General features: G+C 43.6%; 1 protein-coding gene across 1 annotated transcript in view; it reads left to right on the plus strand.

Annotated features, from left to right (window-relative positions):
* The window catches only part of LOC130189894 (alpha-1,6-mannosylglycoprotein 6-beta-N-acetylglucosaminyltransferase B-like), a 128,111-nt gene that overhangs the window by 24,280 nt on the left and 80,519 nt on the right, over nt 1-23,312 (plus strand). The window contains exon 4 of the mRNA XM_056408889.1: nt 16,829-16,979. Coding sequence (XP_056264864.1) covers nt 16,829-16,979 — 151 coding nt within the window. The remainder of the gene's footprint in view (nt 1-16,828; nt 16,980-23,312) is intronic.

Genomic DNA, 23,312 nt, shown 5'->3' on the forward strand with positions numbered 1-23,312 from the left:
CTGCTGTGAAGAAATATCACTGAATGGCACAAAAAAGTGGGTCAGTCTTTAACAGCACTCAAGCGAGCATATAGTTGTATAGATATCGGCTTTAAGAGGAACAAATGTTGCATATAGGCGATGTATTGAGATTAATCAAATATGCTACACAAAGAACTGCTGAAACCATTGTATTATATATTTATCAGCCATTCGCACACAAAGGAAGAACACAAACATACTTGGAACTGTCTTGTCCCTATCATCAATATTTCATAAGAACAACATCCTCAGCACAGGGGAATTAGTAAATTATTAATTAGCCCTCCTGTGGAATTTAATTAGCGTGTTCTTTGCATGCACGGTGTTGCTGTGCATGTATGTGTATGTGTGTGTGTGTGTGTGTGTGTGTGTGTGTAGTGTACACAAACGTGTACTTCAGGTCAGTCTATACTTAGACGAATAAAAGAAACGCAAATCTGATGACAGAAGCTTTCGGCCTTTACGGACCGGGATCTACCAGACAGGTTTACCCAGACGTGTACAGGATGTCCCACGTCGTACAGAATCTGGTTTAATCTGGTATACCGTGTTGTTTCTGCAAACTTCGGTCCACACCGCTGGAGTCGGGAATGTCTACGAGCTCCTCATCTCAACTCAACTTTGAGTCTCCTCACTTATTGCATGCAAAGTGCAATTCCTTCATGTGTCGCACGATTTTTCCACAACAACGCATGTTTTAGCGAGTCACACACATCGTGTATCGGTGAACATATTTGAGAGACGTCACCAATTGGTTTGTGGAAGGCCAGTTCGGCATTGTGCCCGTCGCTGACCGGAGTGTGGAGCTGTGTACAGCTGAGGGCGGAGTAAGATGTTGATTTGGTGAAAAACAAGGTTATAATTAACTTTCATAAACTGAGAACACACTGTGAAAGAATTCAAGTTCCAAGTCCCAGAAGGCCGAGGTACCAACCTGTCAATCACAAGTTAGCCGAGCACAACAGCATAACTTTATGGTCCATTTGACTCTTAATGGACCATCATTTACAAAATGAACACCATGCTGTATTGACGAATATTTAAAACTAAAGATTGAGACCATAAATCCATGTTCACAATGTTTGCTGATGTGATGCATTAAGTGAGAAGTTTTTCTCTTCCCCCCTTTATTCAATCTGAACACAGGAGTCGTCCCCTGAAGGGCAGTTGAAATAATGCAGGTCTAAGGCTCGTCTGCATCGTCTTCAATGTTCAGAATCGGCGGTTGCAGTCTCGTTAGACAGAGGAGGCAGCTGTGGCTCTGGGATCGGGGGTCCTGAGAGACCCAACACAAATCTGTCTGGAGCGGGAAGTTTGAAATTAGCTGCAAGCGTGAGCGGTTGGTCATGAACACGACTGTGTCAGCTAGCGGTAACCTACAAATGAAGTTAAAAAAGAAGAATAAAGCAGGTCATTACAATACATAAACAAAGCTAATCTGAAGTCATTTGGGGAAATACCTCATTTTGTTAGCGCTACAGAGACACGCTACACTTTGAGCTTTGTTAGGTGCCACAAATGTGTCAAATAGTCACACACCTTGGTGTCGTGGCCATTTGTCCAATAAATCAATCAAAACTATAAATCAAATTGCCGCTGACGCACCGTGGGTTTTGGAGTTGGCGCAGCCAAAAGAAAGTAATGTCCATTTCCGTATTCCATTATTCTGATAATTTATTTACTAAACAAACAAACTAAATGTTGACACTGCCTCTCATGTGCTGGGAACAAACCATAGGCCACCCCGGTGCATGCTGGTCCTGAAGCTACTCACACCTACATATAACCACAGGTGCCGAGTGTTACCCAATCAGTGAACCAATCCTAAAACTCAATACATTTAAATGACAATCACAATGTAAAAGTATCATAAGAAAAAAGCTCTAACATATCAAAATATATAACCTAAATAGGCAATGATTAAACATTATTACTTTACAATAAAGCTAAATACAAATGTCAAAAATAAATAGTCACACACCTTTGGTATATTGTACAGAGACTTTTGCCACCTTGCTGGGATACGTACCATGTTACTTCATAATAAGGCGGAAAATCATTCATACATAAAATCCCAATAAAAGCGTTTCATTATTCAGTGCGGCTTTGAGAAGAGCTGCTGTGGCTGAACATTTAAACAATTCCCTGTTTTCTACTGCACTCATCTTGGGGAGGGAAAAAATCAAAACATGTGCTGCTATAAAATTCCATCAGCGACTGAAAGTTTGTTAGTGTGCACTTGCAAAAAGCATCGACGGCTGTTTCAGCAAAAATACTGTTGCCTACCCCCCTTTTCTGTTTGTTTAGTAGCTGCATAGAAGCAGCTTGCACTCCTACAAAATGTATGATAGCCACAAAACATTTCTTGGGATGCTGCAAAATCTTGGAATAATAAAATATGTGCAGTCAACTCTCTCTCTCCCCCCCCCCCCTTCTGCCCCTCCTCTGCATTCGAGGCAACAACTGTGTTCCTCAAAAAGCACGTTGTACATTTTTCTATTTCGTGAAACACGGGGCACAGTTTCTCGCCGTGGGCTAAAAGCCTCCAGATGAACTGCCCCGAGCCCAGCTGTTCATGTTGACTGTAAACATTTGTACATCCCATATTTCCAACTCCGCCTCCCGGTATCACAAGGCCAGATGTCCACTCTGGCTCCAACAGGCTTCCCGCTCACACACGGTTTCACCTAACGGGATGACTGAATGTGCCATTGAGCGTAACAATCTTTTTTTTTAAACGACAGTAGCTTCTGCCAAAGCTCTGGGCACACAGCACAGCCCGGACAGATGCTAATTGATCTGCCGAGGGATGAATTATAGAGACAAACACTTATAGGTCCTGAGAGGGAAACAAGGGGGGACAATTGGATACGATTTAGGCAGAATATGGAGTGGGGGGGGCATCAAAGGGGAACGTATGAAGTAGTGAACAAGGAGCCCAATTGGATTTATTCTCTGGATGTCAGTTTCGGTTCATTTTCCTTCTGATAGCCCGCCACCCAATAACCAGTAACTAACCATTTTTAAGAATAAATAAAACAAGAGAATCGACGTGGAGGACAGTGGAGCCCTTTTCTTTTACTCCGGCGCTCCACTGACTCGATGGACTGACCCGTCGTTATCGGCTGACAGTCGTTCTCCAGAGTTGGATCGGTGGGAAGGAAGAGCCGATCAGATGACGCATCTGTTTAGGAATTGAAACATTTACAAAACTAATTTGTCTGCTTTCTCGCCTCCTCTTTAATTTTGCCCTGAGACCAACAGCTGGATATACACGGCGTCACACACACACACACACACACACACACACGTGCTGTCTGAACTGCTCGCTGGTTCTACGTGTTCATTTAACACAGACTGTAAATGAACCTCTAAAGACAGTTAATTAACGGTTTGTGTTAATTTACCAAGTTGATGGTGTACGATTTACTATTTAAATGAATAATAATATAATAATAAATCATATTGATGTATTTATTTGTTACAACTTGGCTTACAAAGTTAGCAGAGCAATGTTCAAGCCAAGCTTGATATTTCCTTCTACATCAAAAAAAATGATACTCCATGTCGATGTGTCCTTGGAGAAGACACTTTACCCCAAATTGCTCCTGCAGGCTGTTCCTGCGGAGAAGGAATGGGAATGAATGATTAGTTAGAGTCCTGATGGGCAGGTGGCACCTTGCATGGTCGTCATCAGTGTATGAACGGCTGTGGACGGCTGAATGATGACATGTGGTGTCAAAGAGCTGTGAGTGGTCAGAAAACCAGAAAGCCCCATACGAGTATAGGTTCATTTACTATCATCCATATCGGGTCGGTATTTGTTCTCGGCAGATTCCCAAAGCCCAGGAACTGAACAAGTAGGATCGAGGCTCACTCCCGCTTCTCGAGGAGCGAGCCGTATGACAAGGAGGGACCGGGGCTCGCTGGTGTACGGTTCTATGACATTCTGGCCCCTCCAGTGCGTGAAAGAAGAGATCCAGAATCAAAAGATGTATAATAAAAAGTATTTAATATAAAAGAAAAAGGATCATGAGCATATATGTTCTCGGCCGAGGGCGTCACATGGTTTCAGTGGCCACAGTCTTTTAGCGCTCAGGTACCGTCTCACTGGAGCCACCATTCGGTCCTGTACGAAGGCTACTGGTGGGTTAAATATTCCCTTCCGCTGGACTTAAGGCCCCCCATCATTGGTTAGTCTAGGCAACATGCCACAGCATGCTATTTTCTAAACGCTTTGTGGAGGAGAGGCTTCGCTCACTGTCGACGCTGTCTCCCACTTCTGGTTTTCGGAAAAAAACTACTCCCGGCCCTTCAACATAAGTTGCTTTCAAAATAAAAGTTTCTTCCGGATGGAAACAGCTGTTTTTTAATTCAAGATTCAAGATGTTTTATTTGTCACATACACACACAGGGTGTGCAGTGAAATGAAAGTGGCAATGCTCAGCCGGAATGTGCACGGGCAACAAGTACACACTATTTACAATAAAAAACAACACAATATTTACAGTAAGTGTGTGTGTGTGTGTGTGTGTGTGTGTGTGTGTGTGCCTAAGAGGGGCAGTTGTGTGGGTCTATGTGGGGGTCCTGGTGAGGTCGGAGTTCACAGTCCTGATGGCCTGAGGAAAGAAACTCCGTCTCAGTCTCTCTGTTCTTGCAGCGTGACTACGGAGGCGCCTGCCTGACCGCAGCAGCTGAAACAGTCTGTTGTTGGGGTGGTGAGGATCCTTCATGATTACCAAGGGAAGCCTACTATGTCTCATAATCAATACATTTCACTCGTACCCGAGTCATACTATCGTTCTCATACCCATAACACATCTGACAATCAGTATGACAGTTACATTAATACTCATACCTATACAGTGACTTTCTCCTATGTTTTCCCGAATACATTTTCCGATTATTCTTCATAATATCCCTTATTAATTACCATATCTTTCTTATGTATTAATTTAAAACAGTCTTTCTAATTAACATGTGCAAGTATATATATAACACATTACAACTCTGGTTACCATGCTCCTTTCAATCAACATCTCTGCAGCACAGCAGGTCAACACGGTGACCTCTTCACATCCTGGTGATAATGTTAGTTATATTTTAGAACGTTTGAAACAAAGACGCTGGCCACATCGTACACATTGCAAGTATCTGTAGATGAGAAATGTGTCGTGAAAGTTACTTCATGGATTGTCAAACAGTGATTAGGAAATCCTTTATTTGTTCCACATTCCTCAGATGGAAACATCCTCTGGCTGATTCTACATTTCATACAACAGTTGACAAAACTCAGTCTGAAATGGCTGCACAAACGGTTCGGCTGAAGCTGAGGGTGAATCCCTGTTGGTCATCCCAACGCCTGGCAGACCGAGTTACCGGCTCGGCTCGGCTCTAGAAAACAGAAACAAACAGTGCTTATGTCCAATTAATTATATTACAAGTTGAAGGGAAGACGAGAAGAGAAAGAAAAGCATGGCAATGCTAATTTTACAACTCCGTAGTCTGTATGACGTCGGTCTCTGGCATGTATCTTGTTATCCATCGAATGACCTCCAAAGATCCACTCGCTCTACTGCTGTGCTTCTCTTGCTCGTCCATCTTTTGTTATGGTGAGTGGTGTGGAGGACCCAAACGTTTCTCAAAAGACAAGGTTTATTTCCAGGACAGGAACACGGACGAACACCACACAGGAACAAAAAACGATCCGACACCAGACAAAACAGAAAGACACAAATTAAATACACTGGGGAACGAGACACAGGTGTAAACAATCAGGGCGTGGCTGGAAACAATCAGGATAGAAACAGACAAGCACAGGGAAGGAAGAGCAGGGAAACAGGAAACGAGACAGGGACTTCAAAATAAAACAGGAAACACTCAGATCCTAACATCTTTTCTCTCGCCCTTCCCCCAGGGCCGCAATGCAACCACGTTCCATTGTCATGTTGATTGATGGGCGGCCTTCAGGTGATGCAGTGACATTTAATGGAGAGGCAAAGAAGATCCAGCACATGCCATTACTACCTAAAGGGCTTCGCATGCACGTTCAGAACTAGTTCTATTTTACAGTGTTTTCCTCAAGCCAAATGAGCATGGAAAAGGGATGGAACACTCTTATTGACTTCATAGGTGGCCAAAAGGGAAGCAGTCTAATCGGCCGAGTGTAATTCTCACTCTTCTCATCCTCATCTGTTGCTTTCCTCGTGCACGTATACGCCCATGAGGACCACAACCACTTCAACCTAATCTGGAGGGAGGAAAATCTAAATCTCCCCTCATCAAAGCACACATTATCGCTCTTTCCAGGAAATCTCTTTGAGACTAAGCATCATGAAGGGCCCTACTCTCACACACACTCACACTTTGTGAAAACACTGAAGCAGAATGTGTCACACGGAACAGCGAAAAGGTCGTGCCACACATAGTCGCCATCTGAATTCTTGCACCCCCCCCCCCCCATCCAACATGCCCAGTCGCACCCTCTAAACCCGAGCCCTGGATCTCCGCCCATCCGGGTGTAGAACGCAGCGCTCCGTCACACTAACAGACATCGACGTGACGGAGGGGAAAGAGGAGGCCCTGCGGCTGCCTGTCTGTCTGCTCTGAGCAGCGGAGTGCTGAAGTCAACTGAGAAATGCTTTTATGAGAACCGGCGACTTCAGCAGGTGTTGCAAATGGTAACGAGCCGCGGCTAGTCAGACCTCTCTGTCTGTGTGTGTGTGTGTGTGTGTGTGTTTGTTTGTTTGTTTATCAATCCTAAGGGAGGTTGCAAATGTCCCCGTTCTGTTCCGGAGATAAACACGCTGCATTGCTTCTGTGTAATTCCAGGAGGAATAATGCACTGCAATCTGATGATGGAATCCCTTGTTTTGTATTGCGTCTGAAATGTATGTTTTGAAATAGCGCCGCGATCGGCCCATTGCATCACCGTTTCATCAAGAACCAAGAACACTCAACAGATTAGGCCCCTCATGCCGCAAATGCGCCGCTGCAATTTGCTCTCTTTTCAAACATTGTTTTTTATTTTTTTTATTTGTCCGACTCAAGTCTAGGAGCTCAGTTTATTTTTCATTTCCTGTCATCACCTTGAGGTAAACTACAATGGACCAAGATGACAGAGAAAAACAGAGGAAACTAGGACGGGCACTCGGTAGAGCGCATACCTTCGCATATCACAAGATTGGGCATTGAATTATGAACATGTTGGCATTAGTTGCATGCCAATTGGATATAAATTGACCGCGCTATGGTAAAAAGAAGATGTTGACCTTTTCATGACCTTGACCTTTGACCCGATCGATCCCAAAATCTAATCAAATGGTCCCCGGATAATAACCAATCATCCCACCAAATTTCATGCGATTCGGTTTAAAACTTTTTTTGTTATGCGAATAACACGCATACAAATAAATAAATAAACGGCGATCAAAACATAACCTTCCGCATTTTCAATGCGAAGGTAATAAAGTCATTTATCATGAGTGGGGATGTTGCCGATGGACAAAGGGTGGACCGTTTCAAGAAGAGAGAAGGAGAGAGAGACATTGTCCACTTTGGGTGGGACGTCTTCAGAACAAAGTGCAAATGACATAAACAACTTCCAAAATGCTTCATGGCGGCACATTTCGGGACGGGTAAGGAGTGAGTCGAACTGTTGAGACGCAAAGAGCTGGATTACGGCCGTGCACAGAGTCTTTCCCCGCGTCCTCCTCGCTCCCTTTGGAACTGGGAGAGGCGTTCCAAAGAGGAGCCACAGAAGCTCTCAGCATGAAGAGGCATCGCCGCTGTCTGGACTTTCTTTGTTTAACCCTCCTGTTATCTTTACATTTACTAACATATTTTACCCTCGGGGTCAATTTGACCCCAGCAATTAAAACCTCCAGAAAATTATTAGAATAAATATTGTTTCCCAAGTTTAAGTGTGAGGTACTTTATGTTTCTTTGTTGACTACCTAAATAGCCCTTTAAATATATAAAAAAGTTGATATTTCTTATATGTTTGACACAGTGAAAAACAGCCTGGGGTCAAATTGACCCCAAAGAACACCGACATTAAACATTGAATGGGGTCAAATGGACCCTAAAGGTAACAGGAGGATTAATATCCTCTCATCTATCCCGTCTCCGTTCACGGAAACCAATTTTCGTTTGACATCTCTGGATAGATGGTGAGACAATGTCAAAGCCAGATGAACAATGCATATTTAAAATGCTGAACCAAGAGGGGGACATTAGGATGGTGCACGGCAGGTCCGACCACCGCCACCAGCTGCTTCTGTTCTATTCTGTCAGGTACAACATACCGTATTGATCACGATCGCGTGTGGCCTTCTTATTGAATTGTCTGCTAAATCATTGGGATTCATTGTGTTTACTTAATTGCCAGCGGGGCATTTCACTTCCTTCATGCTTCATTTGCAGCGTTTCCATACACCTCCATCCTTATCGCGCAGTTCAAAAACAAACATCCCACTCTCTTCCCTCTGCACTCGGTCCTGCCGTTCTTCAGCTAATGAAGAGTGGAGCTCCTGCGCCATAATAATTAAGCTGCATGTCATTTGTAGTAATTGCGTGTGGGTGTGGAAATGAGGAGAGGAAATGTACTGCAGATTGGAGCGGTAGCGGTGCATTAAACACCAGTTTGTCCGCCTGTCTGCCTGTTTGCCCATCTGTCTGCCTGCCTGCCCGTCTGTCTGCCCACGGGGATGAGAGAGGGGTTTTAATCGTATGTTATCTCCTTTGCTACAAAGCAGAGGGAGGGTGAAGAGGAGGGCGGAGTTTAAAGAATTAGGTGAGGGACTAAGGATGCAGCTTGACAATCGAGAAGGGTATAGATGGAGTGGGGGAGGAATAGGTGGAGGTACACATGCGTGTGTGTGTCTGTGTGTGTGTATCAACTCGAGGGGTATCATTTCCACCAGGAGGGTCGTGCAATCGCTTGCGTGCGTTGCCGTGTCTGAGTGATCGTGCTCCTCTGGGTCCACGGCTAATCTGTCGTCCCGCTGCAGCAGCGATGGCCGCCTGCTCACGGACCTCGCGGTGGCTTTCACCGTCCCAAAACACCGTTTTATTGCATCACTGATACGGCCACTGACTGCCTGCTGACTCCTCCCTCCCGACTCTTAACCGGGGCCACTAGTGATAACACAGTGCATATACAAACCCCCCCTCCCTCATCCACCTGCTATTCTGCACCCCCAGTGGGGGGTAACAGTTTGCCGTGTCTTGGTTGCGTTCGATGTTGCAGGTGTGTGTTGTATTCATTTAATCACACGATACAGCAGGTCATTGCAAACACACCTGGCGTCTGCACTCCTCTGATTGCACCTTCCGGGTTAGGTGATTTCAGTCTTTTTGTGATTTTCAACAAGCCCCTTTTTGACAGATTGTGATGATAACGTCGTCTTAAACTAATCCTGGAGCTGACAGTGAATGATAGGAACCACCACAGCACTCGTGGGGATTTTTGACTTGGATCCAGCTGCATGTTCTGAGCCACAGCTGGAAGCCCTGTGTTCACACTACACCTACTGGGATGGCTCTCAAAACAAAACATTTTCGTGCCCAAAGAGGTGTCAAACACCGATTTAACATCCCCATTTAGTATCTTGTGACATCATCACGTCTTGATTCTCAGCTTTACCGGGAGAAGGAATGTCAACATTTTTGTTCTGGGTTGGACTTGTTTACGTAGCTTTCAGTAGTGTGTGTGTGTGTGTGTGTGTGTGTGTGTGTGTTTGTTCCTTTTTGACAAAATGACTTTGGTCTCCAACCGCAGATGATTCTCTTCTTGTGAATATGCCCCTCCCACCCCCCCCACCCACACACACACACACACACACAATACCTCATGCACACCGATGCACATGGGATACAGTGTGGCACGCTGAAAGAGACGGCCGTAAAGACACACGTGAACGTACGTGCCATCAACAGACACACACCGACACAAATGATTGGCTGACTCACCAAAGGAAGGATTATAGTTCATCGCTGTCTCACGAACCCACCACCTATCAAATGATGGAGAGTTTGCCCCAAGACGGTTTCATTTTCAATGACGGAGCGCGACCGCACTTGATATGTCGAGACAGGGAAGTGTTTTCAAAGCCCCATAACTCTGCTGGGGCTAAATACTCATTCCTCACTTCTTTTAGCCGAGTTTTTCCACATCAGATTTGTATCTTTTTAAAAAAGGCCTTTTTTATGGTGTAACACGATACTTGATTTGTAGTTTGATGTAGAATAATGAACTGTTAAGTGGCTTTGCTCATCCACACATCATGTGTGCAGTGTAATTTAGTTGAATTCAATTAACCATTAAAAAAGAACCGAGCAAAAGCCAATTCACCCAGCTGGTGCCCTCTCTGTGACCTCTAAGAACACACACACACACACACACACACACACACACACACAGACTCACACAGGCACCTAAGGGCACAATCACACTTTTGATGGAAGGAACCCCAACATTTGAAAACTTTTTTTTAAAAATGTGTACCCTGTATTCAACCAGAATAGAGGAATTCATTGTGTTCCACCGTGCAGATTGCATGCCTTATGGGCGTAGGACTCTTTCACAAATAGTTACTGGTAAATTACTGGGAACCCATTTTCCCAACAATGGTTGGAGTTCAGTTCTATTTCCACATCCTACACACACAAAGGGAGGCACGCATATCACATTCTGATCTAGCAGCAATCCAACAGTACCAATAATTACATTTATACAACTCCCATTTTTGAGGGTGATGACTTACATCTCTTATTATTTCCTGGAACATGGCTGAGAGAATATGATTCATGAGAAATGTTCTATGTATTTAATAATCCGCTCGTTTGCAAGCCAAATCACAAGCCAAAGCATTTGATAGAGATATACATAGGACCCCATCATGTCCTTAGAGACATGGAATACTTTGATGTGGCTCATTTTGTTATGCTTCTATTCATATTTATGCGAGAAGAACAACATAAGAGAAATGTATTGGAACAATATTATACATATAATAAACACATTTGCAGATTCTAAAAGTTAGAGATCTGTTATATTATAAGGTCATCTAATCTAATTAAACTAACTAATTGGAATATTTGTTTAACTATGAAGCCTTTTGTAACATACATAAAGAACAGAAACAGTCATGCAATGATGATTTAAATTAATTAAGGAGGCCGAACATGGCATGAACCAGTATGCCGGCGGCTTTGTCCCGTTAGCGCACTGCTTTGGCTCTCATGAATCTTAAGTCTGCGTTTAGCGAACGCAAACACAAACAGTAGTCACTCAGACTGTGCAGCAACTCGTTCCCCCCCACCCCACAGAAATAAACACTTTTGTTTGATATCTTGAGATAATTATTCCTCCATGCATAGTAAATAACTTGCAGCACAATTCTATAAATATTTGTTTATTTGGAGTCAGTTTGAGAGTCAACACGTTAAACCCATTTGAAATCTTTAAAAAAAAATTATATAAGGATCAAAAGTGCCGCACCAGCATAATTTGGACTGCAGGGCAGTGACGCATCTCTCGGGTTTCATCAAATGCGCTGCATGCATGCACTGATACAGGTGAGAAAATTCAACATGAAGTCTGTCATTAACAATGTGTTATAATTGGCGAGATTCACCAATGCTGTTGAGTCGGCTTCATGGCGCCTTTGGCTAGATTATTTTGCTCAAATCTGCCCAATGTGGTATTTTAGTCCGTGAGGCCACCCCTCATTTTTAAAATCTGATCCAACTCTCACTTAAAATGTCCTTTCAGCGGGGACCTTACTATAACCTTGGTGTGTTGTGTTGCAAGTGAACTAGCCACCTCGCTATTATGCATGTTTGTTATCCCATTTGAACATTTTAATCTTCCAAATGTACTTTCAAATGTTTATTCAGAGGCTGAATTGGATTTTGCTCGGTTGAACAGAAGGTGAGAGCAGGGATAACGCCATCGGCTCTGGGCATTAACGGTAATGGGAGGCAGACTTAACAACCTCTTTGTCATCGGGGAGCTCTTCTCTGGATGGATGTAACATCTGGCTTGTTCTTCTTTGCACTGGAGAGTTGGGTCAGTTTCACTCCTTTGGTCAATGGCAAGATCAGGCCTGAAGTGGAGATGAGCAAATTACACATCAATTCTCAGACTTCTTTGCCTCACAGCATTTGAGTATTAATTACTGCTGCCGGTCAGAAACCTCCTGAATCCACTTCTGTCCTTTTCATCTCAATCCTTTGACCTTTGGGTCTTTGGCGTTGAGTACGTTTTGTTGCTTCAGGACCAGTGAAATATATTCAGAAGCTACTCTGCTGCATCAAAATGCACTGCGGTCAGGCCCGGTGGTAATCGAGAGAACGGAGAGTTTCTCGGTGGCCGCTTTCACTGGGGCCGTCGAGAATTTTTTTGTGTGTTGATTTGTCACGTTAGTCCTCTTTCTCTAGAGTGGGCTAACACACGCCCAGATTCTGACACCGCAGCCTCTGTGCACCATGCGAGGAAGACCCCTCCCAAATATAGAGTTGGTTCAGTCCATTTCAGAACTCAACACCAACTCAATTTGGGAGAGAGGAGGAACCCCTCCAAATAAAGTTGGTTTGTCTTGGTCGTCTTTTTTTCAAAGTTTTTCAGCTACGGATAGCTGGGCGGCCCGACCCCGCGACGACGACGCGCCAGGAGGAGGAGACGAGGGAGGAGGGCAGGAGGGCTGAAAAAAAAAAAAAAAAAAGGAAAAAATTTGGAGGAGAGGAGGATGCTGTGTGCTGTTACAGATTTATTTTCAAGAGGACAAACACAAGTGGCAACTGGTAAAGAGAGACAAAGGCCTAAATGATTAGCAATATAATTATTCGGCTTAACGCCTTGCTTGATTAATATATTATCATTGTTTAACCTATTCTCAAGCAAAAAAATATTAAATTGAATTAAATTATTTAGCCATTTTATATAATATATAATATCCATATACTATTAATATTATGCAAAAATATATATTGATATTGAATTTTGATAATAATTATTAATACTTTTTTCTTTTTTGTTCTCGAGCAGGCTTGATAAGTCTCCCTGTTGAAAAATGAGAGTGACATTTGAGGAAATGATGACGACAGGGACCATGACAGGGGTAGAGAGGATAACAGATACTATATGAATTATTATATAATAGAAAAGAAAGTAGTATAGTACTTGATGAACCAACTGCATTACTTACTCAGAAGTGGGTGTAGTAAAAGGAGTAAAGTGAAAACAATGACCCCCCCATGGTCTCATCTCCTAAATCTGGCCCGACTGCCTAATCTGGTTCGTCTGACACCTGCTGACGCCCTTGCCTTTTTTAATGTTGCATATTTTTTTTTGTATTATCTATGTAATTTATATATTATTGTTTAATTTAACCATTTTATTTGTTACCATATATATAAAAGAAAAGAACTACAGGATAGTAAGAGCTGAACTGTTGCTTCATTTATCCACTCACTTCATGAAAAAAAAAAAAGGTCTTCAGGAAAAAGAAAAAAAATTGGCTGAAAGTAACCGGCCCTGACTGCGGTGGTTAGCAATGGAGTGGATTGAACATCCCCTTAAAGCTGATTCTTTTCCATGGAAGGCCTTCCTGGTGATTTAATTGGACTGAGTCAATACATCGCCTAACCAATGGCCACAGTGAAGGGCGTCAATTGATCAGAAAACAGTCTGACTAGAATGAGCTTACGTACAATATCCTGAGACGATACAGAAACTGTTGTTTCTTGGCTCTCGACTATGTCCATCTGTTATTTAACGGTTCTTTCCATTCGTGTCCACACCAACATACATCATCTGAGGACACCGCGTCCTTCACCTGCCGATAAACTACACCAGTGAGACAATGAGGTTCCGACTGATGAGTTCTGCGGAGGTCATTTTCACAGTAATGATATCATTTCAGCGAGCTACAGGGCATGGTGTTGCCTGTCCTTTTTAAATTCGGGTGCTTTAAAAAGATATCCAGTTTATCTTTTTCATCAAGCTACGCAATGAAATCGCTACAAGGACCGGCTTCTGGAAGATTGAGCTAATTTCTTACAGACGGTCATTTGCGAGCCGTGGGAGTTTGGCTTCTGTGGCTTCATTTTTGACACAGATATTCATCAAGAAACAAAGAGTCACGCGGAACAATTAGCCCCCTGATTCAAAATGCTATGTGATACATTAGGCCATTAGAACAAAGATCTATTCATTAACGTTCGGATCCCTGGACTCCCTTTGCTGCGCTGCTGAACATCCCAGCCATGTGTGGCTGTTATCTATCAGCAAAGGTTTTGTTTTCTTATTACTTAGGCGTCTTTGTTACTTATCTCATATTCATTAGCAGGCAAAGTCCAAAGGGAATCACCCAAATTAATTTTCAAGTACGACATGGTTTTTGTACTTTAGGTCATCTAAATGCTTTTTTAGAGGCTTTGCCAAGACTATTACTTCTGGGAGAAATGCCAGGTATCAAACAAGCCCGTATTTGTTCAACCATAATAATAATTTAGCGTTTTCTCATCATTACCATCGCTTTAATGTGCTTGGCCCTACGACATGGATGAGATCCATTATCACAAAGATGTCACCAGCGCAACCCACCGGCGCACTCTAACGCAGCGATCCATCACGGCCAAAGGACGTGGCGATGCCAGTCTGAGACGAATACATCCGTCGCTGAGGAGATAAGTCACCGAATTTAGGATTCGGCTGTTGGAGGAAATGGAGGCAGACAATGACCTTGTACCTGAGCCGTGAGGCAGCGGAGCCCATTGGCTGTAATTACCTGTCAAGCAGCAGACACGGGGTTTGACATAGTGGCCGGACAGCCTAATCCAGGTGTTTGCCGTGTCAATATGGGCCCCGCCAAGGCTTCTGATGGGAGGCTCGAAGAATACGCTCTGACCTGTGGATCCCTCATGTCCCATGCCGTTTACTGCAATGCGTGAACATTAAATGACGGCATCAAACAGAACTGGATGTGTAAACTTACATTTAGACTGACATAAAAATACATCCACAGTGTTCAAAACAGAGATTATTTAGCATTGGCTTCCCTCTAAATTTGCGTCTTCAACCCCTCATTTTGTTTGTTTACCATCAGACAACACACATGTGCATTTTAGTCTTTGCATTTCCTGCATTTTTATTCACCTACTTATTGTATTTGCATATAGACGGATCTATAAATCTAGCATTTCGATTGCCTCCAAGCAGTTCCTGAACAGCCAACACAACCGTTTTTAACAGAGTTAACAGCGTTTGCTCACATGCAGCTAAAGGTGTGCGCAGCCAGCCGCGCTGTCGTTAGATTCTGTTTCACATGTTGTCGAGAAACAAAAACAGACTGCAGATTATTTCTGATGTGAAATAACCAAAACTGCTAACATTTTAAAGACGTTGAGCCGATGTGAGACCCCATCGCTTCGAGTAGGAGCTGAAGACGTGTGTAGGCGGGATTACTTCTGCCAAGACATTAAGTGAGAAAGCTTTCACTCTGTGTGTCCACCTTTCAGCCCCCCCCCCCCCCCTCGTCCTGGGCCAATATGACTGAATTCACAGACACTGACCCTGGCAGGGCCGGTGAATTATCCTAATGAGGTCTCGTCGACCTTGTATCCATTCAGAGTCTATTCTACCACTCTCCTTCACTGTCTGTGCGTGTGTGTTCAGACTCACTTTTCATTTCTGGTAGTCAATGATGTATTTATCTCTCTCCACACACAAACACACAAACACACACACACACACACACCAATGTGCAGCCCTCTCTGCTGTGCTGGGTGAAAATAGAATAAAGGTAATGGCCATTACAAAGACGCGGATGGAAAGAGAGAGAGTAAAAAGCCCGCCTCGGCATAATCAATTCCTGGCTTTTCATAACTCATAGACTTGCTGGAAGTTATTCTCATCTCAAAGGTATATCAAAGGATATAAAGGTAAGCCCGTATTTAAGGAATCAGACTCTGGGTCGGGTGGTCCGGCCTGAACAAAAGACGGTTTGCGACAAGAGGTCCGACTGCAGCGCTGGGCGAAGTGTGCCGCTGTTGGCAGAGGAAATGAGAGATCAAGCTTTAGATATATACGGGTTAAAGACGGAGATAATCACACCGCTGACTTGTCGACTCGAGGATGAGGATGTACAGACCGGCTCAAGGGAAGAAGAGCTGTTCTCATGAGGTTAAAGCAGCAGTTTGGTTGGGTTCGTCTTTCTCGTCCACAAAATTGCCTTTTGTTCAATGGACTGTGTGTCACACGCCGGATGTTTAATGTCGAGCTGGGATCGGATGTTGTTTTACATCCGCCAAATGTTCAGCTCAGCCCCAAAACTGGCATATCACAGACACACGGTTTGCTTTACTTGAAAAGAAAAAAACGTATAAAAAATGTGATATTGACAAGAAAACTAATGAAATTCTGAGTGAAGTTTGAGAAGTTACAGCCTCACTCTTTGGGTTTATTTATTTTCAGAGGCACTGTCCATTTTTTTGCTCATGAAATGTCTTCAGCAAAGCAGAACACTGGCCGTCAATACGCAGGGAAGTTGGATCCCGAGTGTTTTCCCACAAATCTAATTCAGACTTCTGCGTTGTTTGCCTCCAACCAGAAGGGAATTCTCTTTCGAAGTGTCCAAAACAAAAGCGCGGCCAAAAAAAGACAACGACTGCGGCGGCATGGCGAGCCAGAAGCGCTGCGTGAATGAATGTAATTAATGTGCACGCTGTTCTGCTAGTTTGGTGTCTGGCTTTTCATTCATCTCCCGTCCCTCCTTCCTGTGTTTGTGTCTCCGCTCTGCAGTGCTGGGAGGCGTGGAGTCCCGTGGAGTGCTGAGGAAGATCAGTGACATGCTGGAGGTGATTCTAAAGAGGATGGACAGCCTGTCCAAACTGGACAACAGCACCGCCAGTGACACTCGGCGCCTGGATGAGCTCAGCTCCGCGATCAGCAGGTACGCTGACCTCCCGGTTCACAGTTTGATGCTCACTGGTCATCACCAACATTCTTCAATCAGTCCGATGTAACAGGATATGGGGAAACTCACCCCGAAATGAGATGAATTGAGTCTTAGTTTTGGTTTTATTCATGCTGTGATCTAAAAAAATGATCTTTCTTTTTTTAATATTGTCTGTCACTGTTTTATGTTGTATTGTCTGAGACTTTGTGTAATGTGCTACTGCTGCTGTCTTGGACAGGACACTCTTGTAAAGGAGATTTGTAATCTCAATAAGGCACTTACTGGTTAAATTAATTTAAAATAAATAAATAATAACATTTATTTTTCAAGATAAAAGTTACTCACGATTGTTAATTAAAAAAAAATCTTTAAATACTTTCTTAAATGGTTCAGGAACTGTGAGTTACAACACAAGTGTGCTTCAGTCCTAATCCGTAAACAACACATTGATGTTAACCAAATTGCAAATATCTGTTGTGATAGTGAAATGAGGAGGCGGTATTTACATAATTGACATGGGTTCAAATTTGCCTTTGTAGATGTATGCATGTGCACAGCTAACGAATACACACCACATCATGTTCTTTCTCCACCTTTATTACTCTTCTTTATTAATTAATTAATTAAGCAGTTAATTTGCATATTAGTGACAATTTTCAAACTTGTTTTCTGTCTTGAGTACTCTCACACAGAACACAATTAGTACGCTATTGTTCTGACATTGTAACGATAAAGGCATCGTCCAATCGAGTTGTGCGGAAGTGTTTGAGACGGCAGCAACACGACAGGCCAACAATGTCGGAGTCTCACTGATATATTGGAGAGATGTGATTTTGCGCGAGAACTTCATCCTCATTCCCATGAAAACACCGAATCATACTCACATTTTCAGCGACGCTGTAGAATTTAGTGCTAAATATATACAATCATCAGAGACAACGTGCATCATATGTCTGAACTAGTTCAGGCTTGGTTCTGTCGCCTTTAAAATAAATGGAAAAGTATCATTTAGACAGAGATAATTCTTTATTGCTCAAGAGTTCTTTGGTCAGCTTTGTAAGATTGCTTATCCTTTATGGCATGACCAACTATAATGCATCATATCATATTTGATATTTATATTCCTCATTGTCCTTCATGCACATCAGCTCTTTATTTTACCGTAGTCATGTTCTCTATCTCCTCTTTTATTTCTACTTCTTGGTTTATTGTATTTCGCTCTGATCTTCACTCAATTTCTTTCCCCCTCTTTCGGCCACTTGTGGAAATTGCCGCCTATTACCTTAAAATCAGACAAACAGACGAGTCTTGTATGACCTTGCCGCGGCGGCTCCACTGATCGCCCCCCCGCTCTGTACCAAAACATCCAATTTGTCTTCTCCGTCGAGCGTTCCCGCCGCTCTTTCTCCACTTTCCTTTTCAAACAGACTGACTAAACTCAGGTCAGGGGTGGGTGATGTGATGCACACTGACAGAAATCCCCTCCGCACTTCTTCTTCTTCGGAGGTTGTTAACTGATCCCGGATAAGCGCTCGGGTTCAGATCTGCGTGGCGGCGCCGGAGCGGAAGGATGGGACCGTTAATACGGTCTGGCGTTGGTGTTAACTGCAATCAATGTCTAGTAATGGGCTGTTTAATGTGTGTGTGGGGGGGGGACTTTTAGGGCAAGACGAGGGAGAAGTGTCCTGCTGAAAGAGTCTAAAGTCAGGGACTCGGAGCAGGGCGGAACATATGTTACTGTTAGAAATCACTTCATCAGTTATTGCCTTGAAGGGGGCCGTCTGGGTGGATTGAGGACTCTGGCAATAAGGGTCAAAGAAAAGAGCTGAAGTCAAAGTCACTATCATGTTTTAAATATGAAAAATGATCTGTTTGCCCTTCGTGACTCTGCTGCTGTCAACCTACAACATCAAATAACAACTAACAGACTCAATTGTCCCTTTCAATAAACTCTACTGACCCGATATCGACTGCTATCACATCATGGTGATAATTACGCCAAGAGGGGCACAACATACTGCATGTTTATTAATCTTCAACAAAACCACACGGGGTGATTATTGGTTTTGACACTATCGTCCAGAAGATTCCGGGCACCCTTTCTGCCGAGTTCACCAGGCGATGGAAGTTCGAGGCGGAAAAGATCGTCTTGAGTGTCCGGCGAGTTTTAGGATTGTTTATAGGACGTCGATTGACAAGAGTTCTTCGCCTCAACGAGTATCATTTTCACATTCAATGAATAGCTCTGCATGTTTTGATAGCAGCATTGGTCTTGCGGGGGTGAAATATAGCGTGAACCATCCAAATAGAATCCTATTAGGGTTTAGTTGGGGAGCCTGAGTGGCGCAGGGGGAGCTACCACTGCAGAGACCAGGGCTTAATCCCCAGCAACAGAGCCTCCGGCCTCCGGCTTGGCGAAACGCCCCATTACACACGGATAGCATTACCCACATTTATAGCAGCGATCGCCTTAGTTACTTTAGAGTGAGTGTCGATGTTTCATAAAATGTTATTCCTCAGTTCGTCTTTGATTTCCATCTTAATTATTACAATATTTAGAAAATATTATATTTCCGTGAGCTGCAACGTTCCTGTAAAATGACTCGATGAAAGGACGAAGCTAACCGGCCACGCCTACATTCGGCTTCACGCTGATGGTATTCACAACTGTTTTGCGTTTCAGTGGGGCGGTGATTTATTTTCATCTTGTCGAGAAATTGCCCGTTTGTAGGAATTGATCCGAGCGCTCCGACTCCCCGCAGAGAACACACACCGTTCAGCGAGCAGAGGAGAACTTCCAGATGCTCACGTTCCTTTGTTTCACGCTCAGACGAGTTCTCCTTGAAAGTCGTTCCCTTCGACAGCGGCACTCAAAAACAAAATCCCCAAAAATCTGAAAATATTTCAAGATTCTGAGTACAGTGTTGTTGGATTTCAGCTGAATGGAGTGTTGGTGCAAAGCAGCTGCGATAGAAGTTTTAATTCAGGCAGCCAAACTGAAAAAAATATCGACTGAAAAAATACGCCCACACACACTCACACCTTTTATATTGATGATGATCCTTTGATACCTCCCCGCTGAAGAAGGAGAATAATATGTGTTTAACAGGTGTGTGTGTGTGTGTGTGTGTGTGTGTGTGTGTGTGTGTGTGTGTGTGTGTGTGTGTGTGTGTATGTGTGTGTGTGACTGTTCACTAGAAGTAATACTTATTAAAAACCAATCTGGGCGTGAGACCAAGGCACAGACCCCTGACCGAGGACATAGCCTGTAGGATTAATGGCCACACACACACACACACACACAAACACACACACACACACACAGGGACAACAACAGTTTTTCTTCACTCCAATGATTTCCGTTTCATCATATATATATATATATATATATATATATATATATACACTACCGTTCAAAAGTTTGGGGTCATCCAGACAATTTCGTGTCTTCCATGAAAAATCACTTTTATTTATCAAATGAATTGAAAATTGAATAGAAAATATAGTCAAGACATTGACAAGGTTAGAAATAATGATTAATATTTGAAGTATTAATTTTGTTCTTCAAACTTCAAGCTCAAAGGAAGGCCAGTTGTATAGCTTATATCACCAGCATAACTGTTTTCAGCTGTGCTAACATAATTGCACAAGGGTTTTCTAATCAGACATTAGTCTTCTAAGGTGATTAGCAAACACAATGTACCATTAGAACACTGGAGTGATAGTTGATGGAAATGGGCCTCTATACACCTATGGAGATATTTCATTAGAAACCAGACGTTTCCACCTAGAATAGTCATTTACCACATTAACAATGTATAGAGTGTATTTTTGATTAATGTTATCTTTATTGAAAAAACAGTGCTTTTCTTTGAAAAATAAAGACATTTCTAAGTGACCCCAAACTTTTGAACGGTAGTGTATATATATATATATATATATATATATATATATATATATATATATATATATGCCTTCCATTTACTTACCTCACTCTTCATCTTCCTCTTGCACTCTTCCAGGTAACTAAAATACACAGAGTGAGACAGGGCGTGTGAGTGGCGTGTAAAGTGTGATGTTGGCCAGCGGCGAGAGCGGCAAATGGAAAGAGAGAGCTTTATAAAACATATCCCAAATCCAGGCCAGTCAGGCGCGCTTTTACAGAAAGACACGCAAGAACACACACACACACACACACACACACACACACATGGGCGGGCGGGAGTCTCATCTCTGTTTGAGCTTGATTGGTGCCGACACACTCCGGTGAGGCGGCGAATGGGACTTGATGTCTGAGGCCTGTGATTCGCCCACGGGGCAGCCGCTCGTTAGAGCAGAACATGGAGGGAGGTAGGGGAGCCTGGAAAAAAAAGGACGAAATGGGGGGGATGAGACAAAGGAGGGCAGAGGATGCAGAGCTTGGTAAGTCTCCCCCGAGGCGTACGCTCTCTGAAGATCACGCCCTGGGAGACCTTTCATCCCGGGCGGCCTTCTTCTCCACAGCACTCGAGTCACTCACGTCACGCTGCACTTTTGCTGGAAGTCGTCCGCCAAGCAAAGAAAGACGCTTGACATGTAACTCCACCCCCAGACGGGAGTCCAGCGGCTCGGGCCGAGAGATGGAGCCACGCCTCGACGCACACGACCGCGGCAGTGGCTCGGAAGATAACGATCTGGCACGAGGGCACTGCGTTTAAAGATGCTGCTGTTTATTAGGCCACAAATGGGACTCGACAAAAGAGTTGCACCCCCGCGGGCCCTTGGCCTCACTCCCCGAGGACGGACCTTTACGGTTGTCGTTATTCGGCCACAGCGACCGGCTGCTCTCTTCCCGGCCGTATCGTCTCCGGGGCCACTCGATGCACCGTTCTTTTCATTCTCTACATCCTCTGTGAAAGCAGCATGAAAGCATGGAGTACCGCTAAAAGAGAACAACGCAACAACTTGATCTCCCCTTTTCAAGCGGGAAGCATTCATTTCCAGTCCACAGAAAGGAGGCGGGGCTTCGCTGTCGCCGCTGTCGAGAGAGACGAGGAGGATTAGAGGCCGTTAACAATATTTCATTTCATCACGTAGATTAGTCCCAAGCCATCGACTCGATCTCAGAATTGGCCTTGAAGATTAGGGCTGATTTGAAAACAGCAGACGCCGTTGCGAGCCCTTTCCCCACCCTAGAAATGCAGACTTGTATCTACAGTCTGGTAAGAAATGTCAACATTAACACCGGCGATGATGCGTTTTCATCCCAGTTCAGTCATGTCATCGCTGAACATATATTTAAATTAGTGCTGTGAAAAATAACGCGTTAACTCAGTTAATTCAATTACAGGTTTAACTAGTTTGTTTTTTTTTACGCATTTAACGCATGCGCAGAATGAGCTTCCAATCCGTCTGTTGTTGGTCGTCGGGACGAAAAAAAAGTCACTTGCAAAATGAGCTTCCAATACACCACTTCAATCTGAACTCTGTCCGCTCTCATGCAGACGGTCTGTTCATCGGTAATGATCCTTCCGCAGGTTCACCTACGGAAACCTTGTTACGACTTCTACTTCCTGTAGATCAGGGGTCTCAACACGTCGATCGCGACCTGCCAGTCGATCGCGGCGTAGTGTTGGTAGATCGCATGACATTAAAAAGATTGGCCCGACCCCTGACATGTTCTCTATAGCACGTCTTTGTTCTTTTATTAAACTAAACGTCTGTTGTTGATCGTATCTCCACAGCAGCATGTCATTTCTGTCTCTTCGCGTTGCGTTAACACTTATCGATCTCCGTCTCGCGCCACAGAGCTCCGTGCGTGCGCATCGACCGAGCAAAAAAAAGGTCACTTGTCAATCTGTCCACCTTTAGATTGTATCATGGTGGAGTTAATGGTTGACAAACAAGAGAAAAATGCTCTGTTTAACCCTCCTGTTACCTTTACATTTCCGAACATATTTTACCCTCGGGGTCAATTTGACCCCAGCAATTAAAACCTCCAGAAAATTATTAGAATTAATATTGCTTTCCAAGTTTAAGTGTGAGGTACTTTATGTTTGTTTGTTGACTACCTAAATAGCCCTTTAAATAAATAAAAAAGTTGATATTTCTGATATGTTTGACACAGTGAAAAACAGCCTGGGGTCAAATTGACCCCAAAGAACACCGACATTAAACATTGAATGGGGTCAAATTGACCCGAAAGGTAACAGGAGGGTTAAACATTCTGTTTAGGATGAAGATGTATTAATGTTCCATATGGAAGAAAACTGCTAAATAACTGCTGAGTTGCAGCACCATTGTATAGAAGAATGTATAAATGTATATATCCGTCTTTTGTCATAAATC

This window comes from Pseudoliparis swirei, chromosome 24, assembly GCF_029220125.1.
Source record: "Pseudoliparis swirei isolate HS2019 ecotype Mariana Trench chromosome 24, NWPU_hadal_v1, whole genome shotgun sequence".
In the NCBI taxonomy this organism is placed as follows: domain Eukaryota; kingdom Metazoa; phylum Chordata; class Actinopteri; order Perciformes; family Liparidae; genus Pseudoliparis; species Pseudoliparis swirei.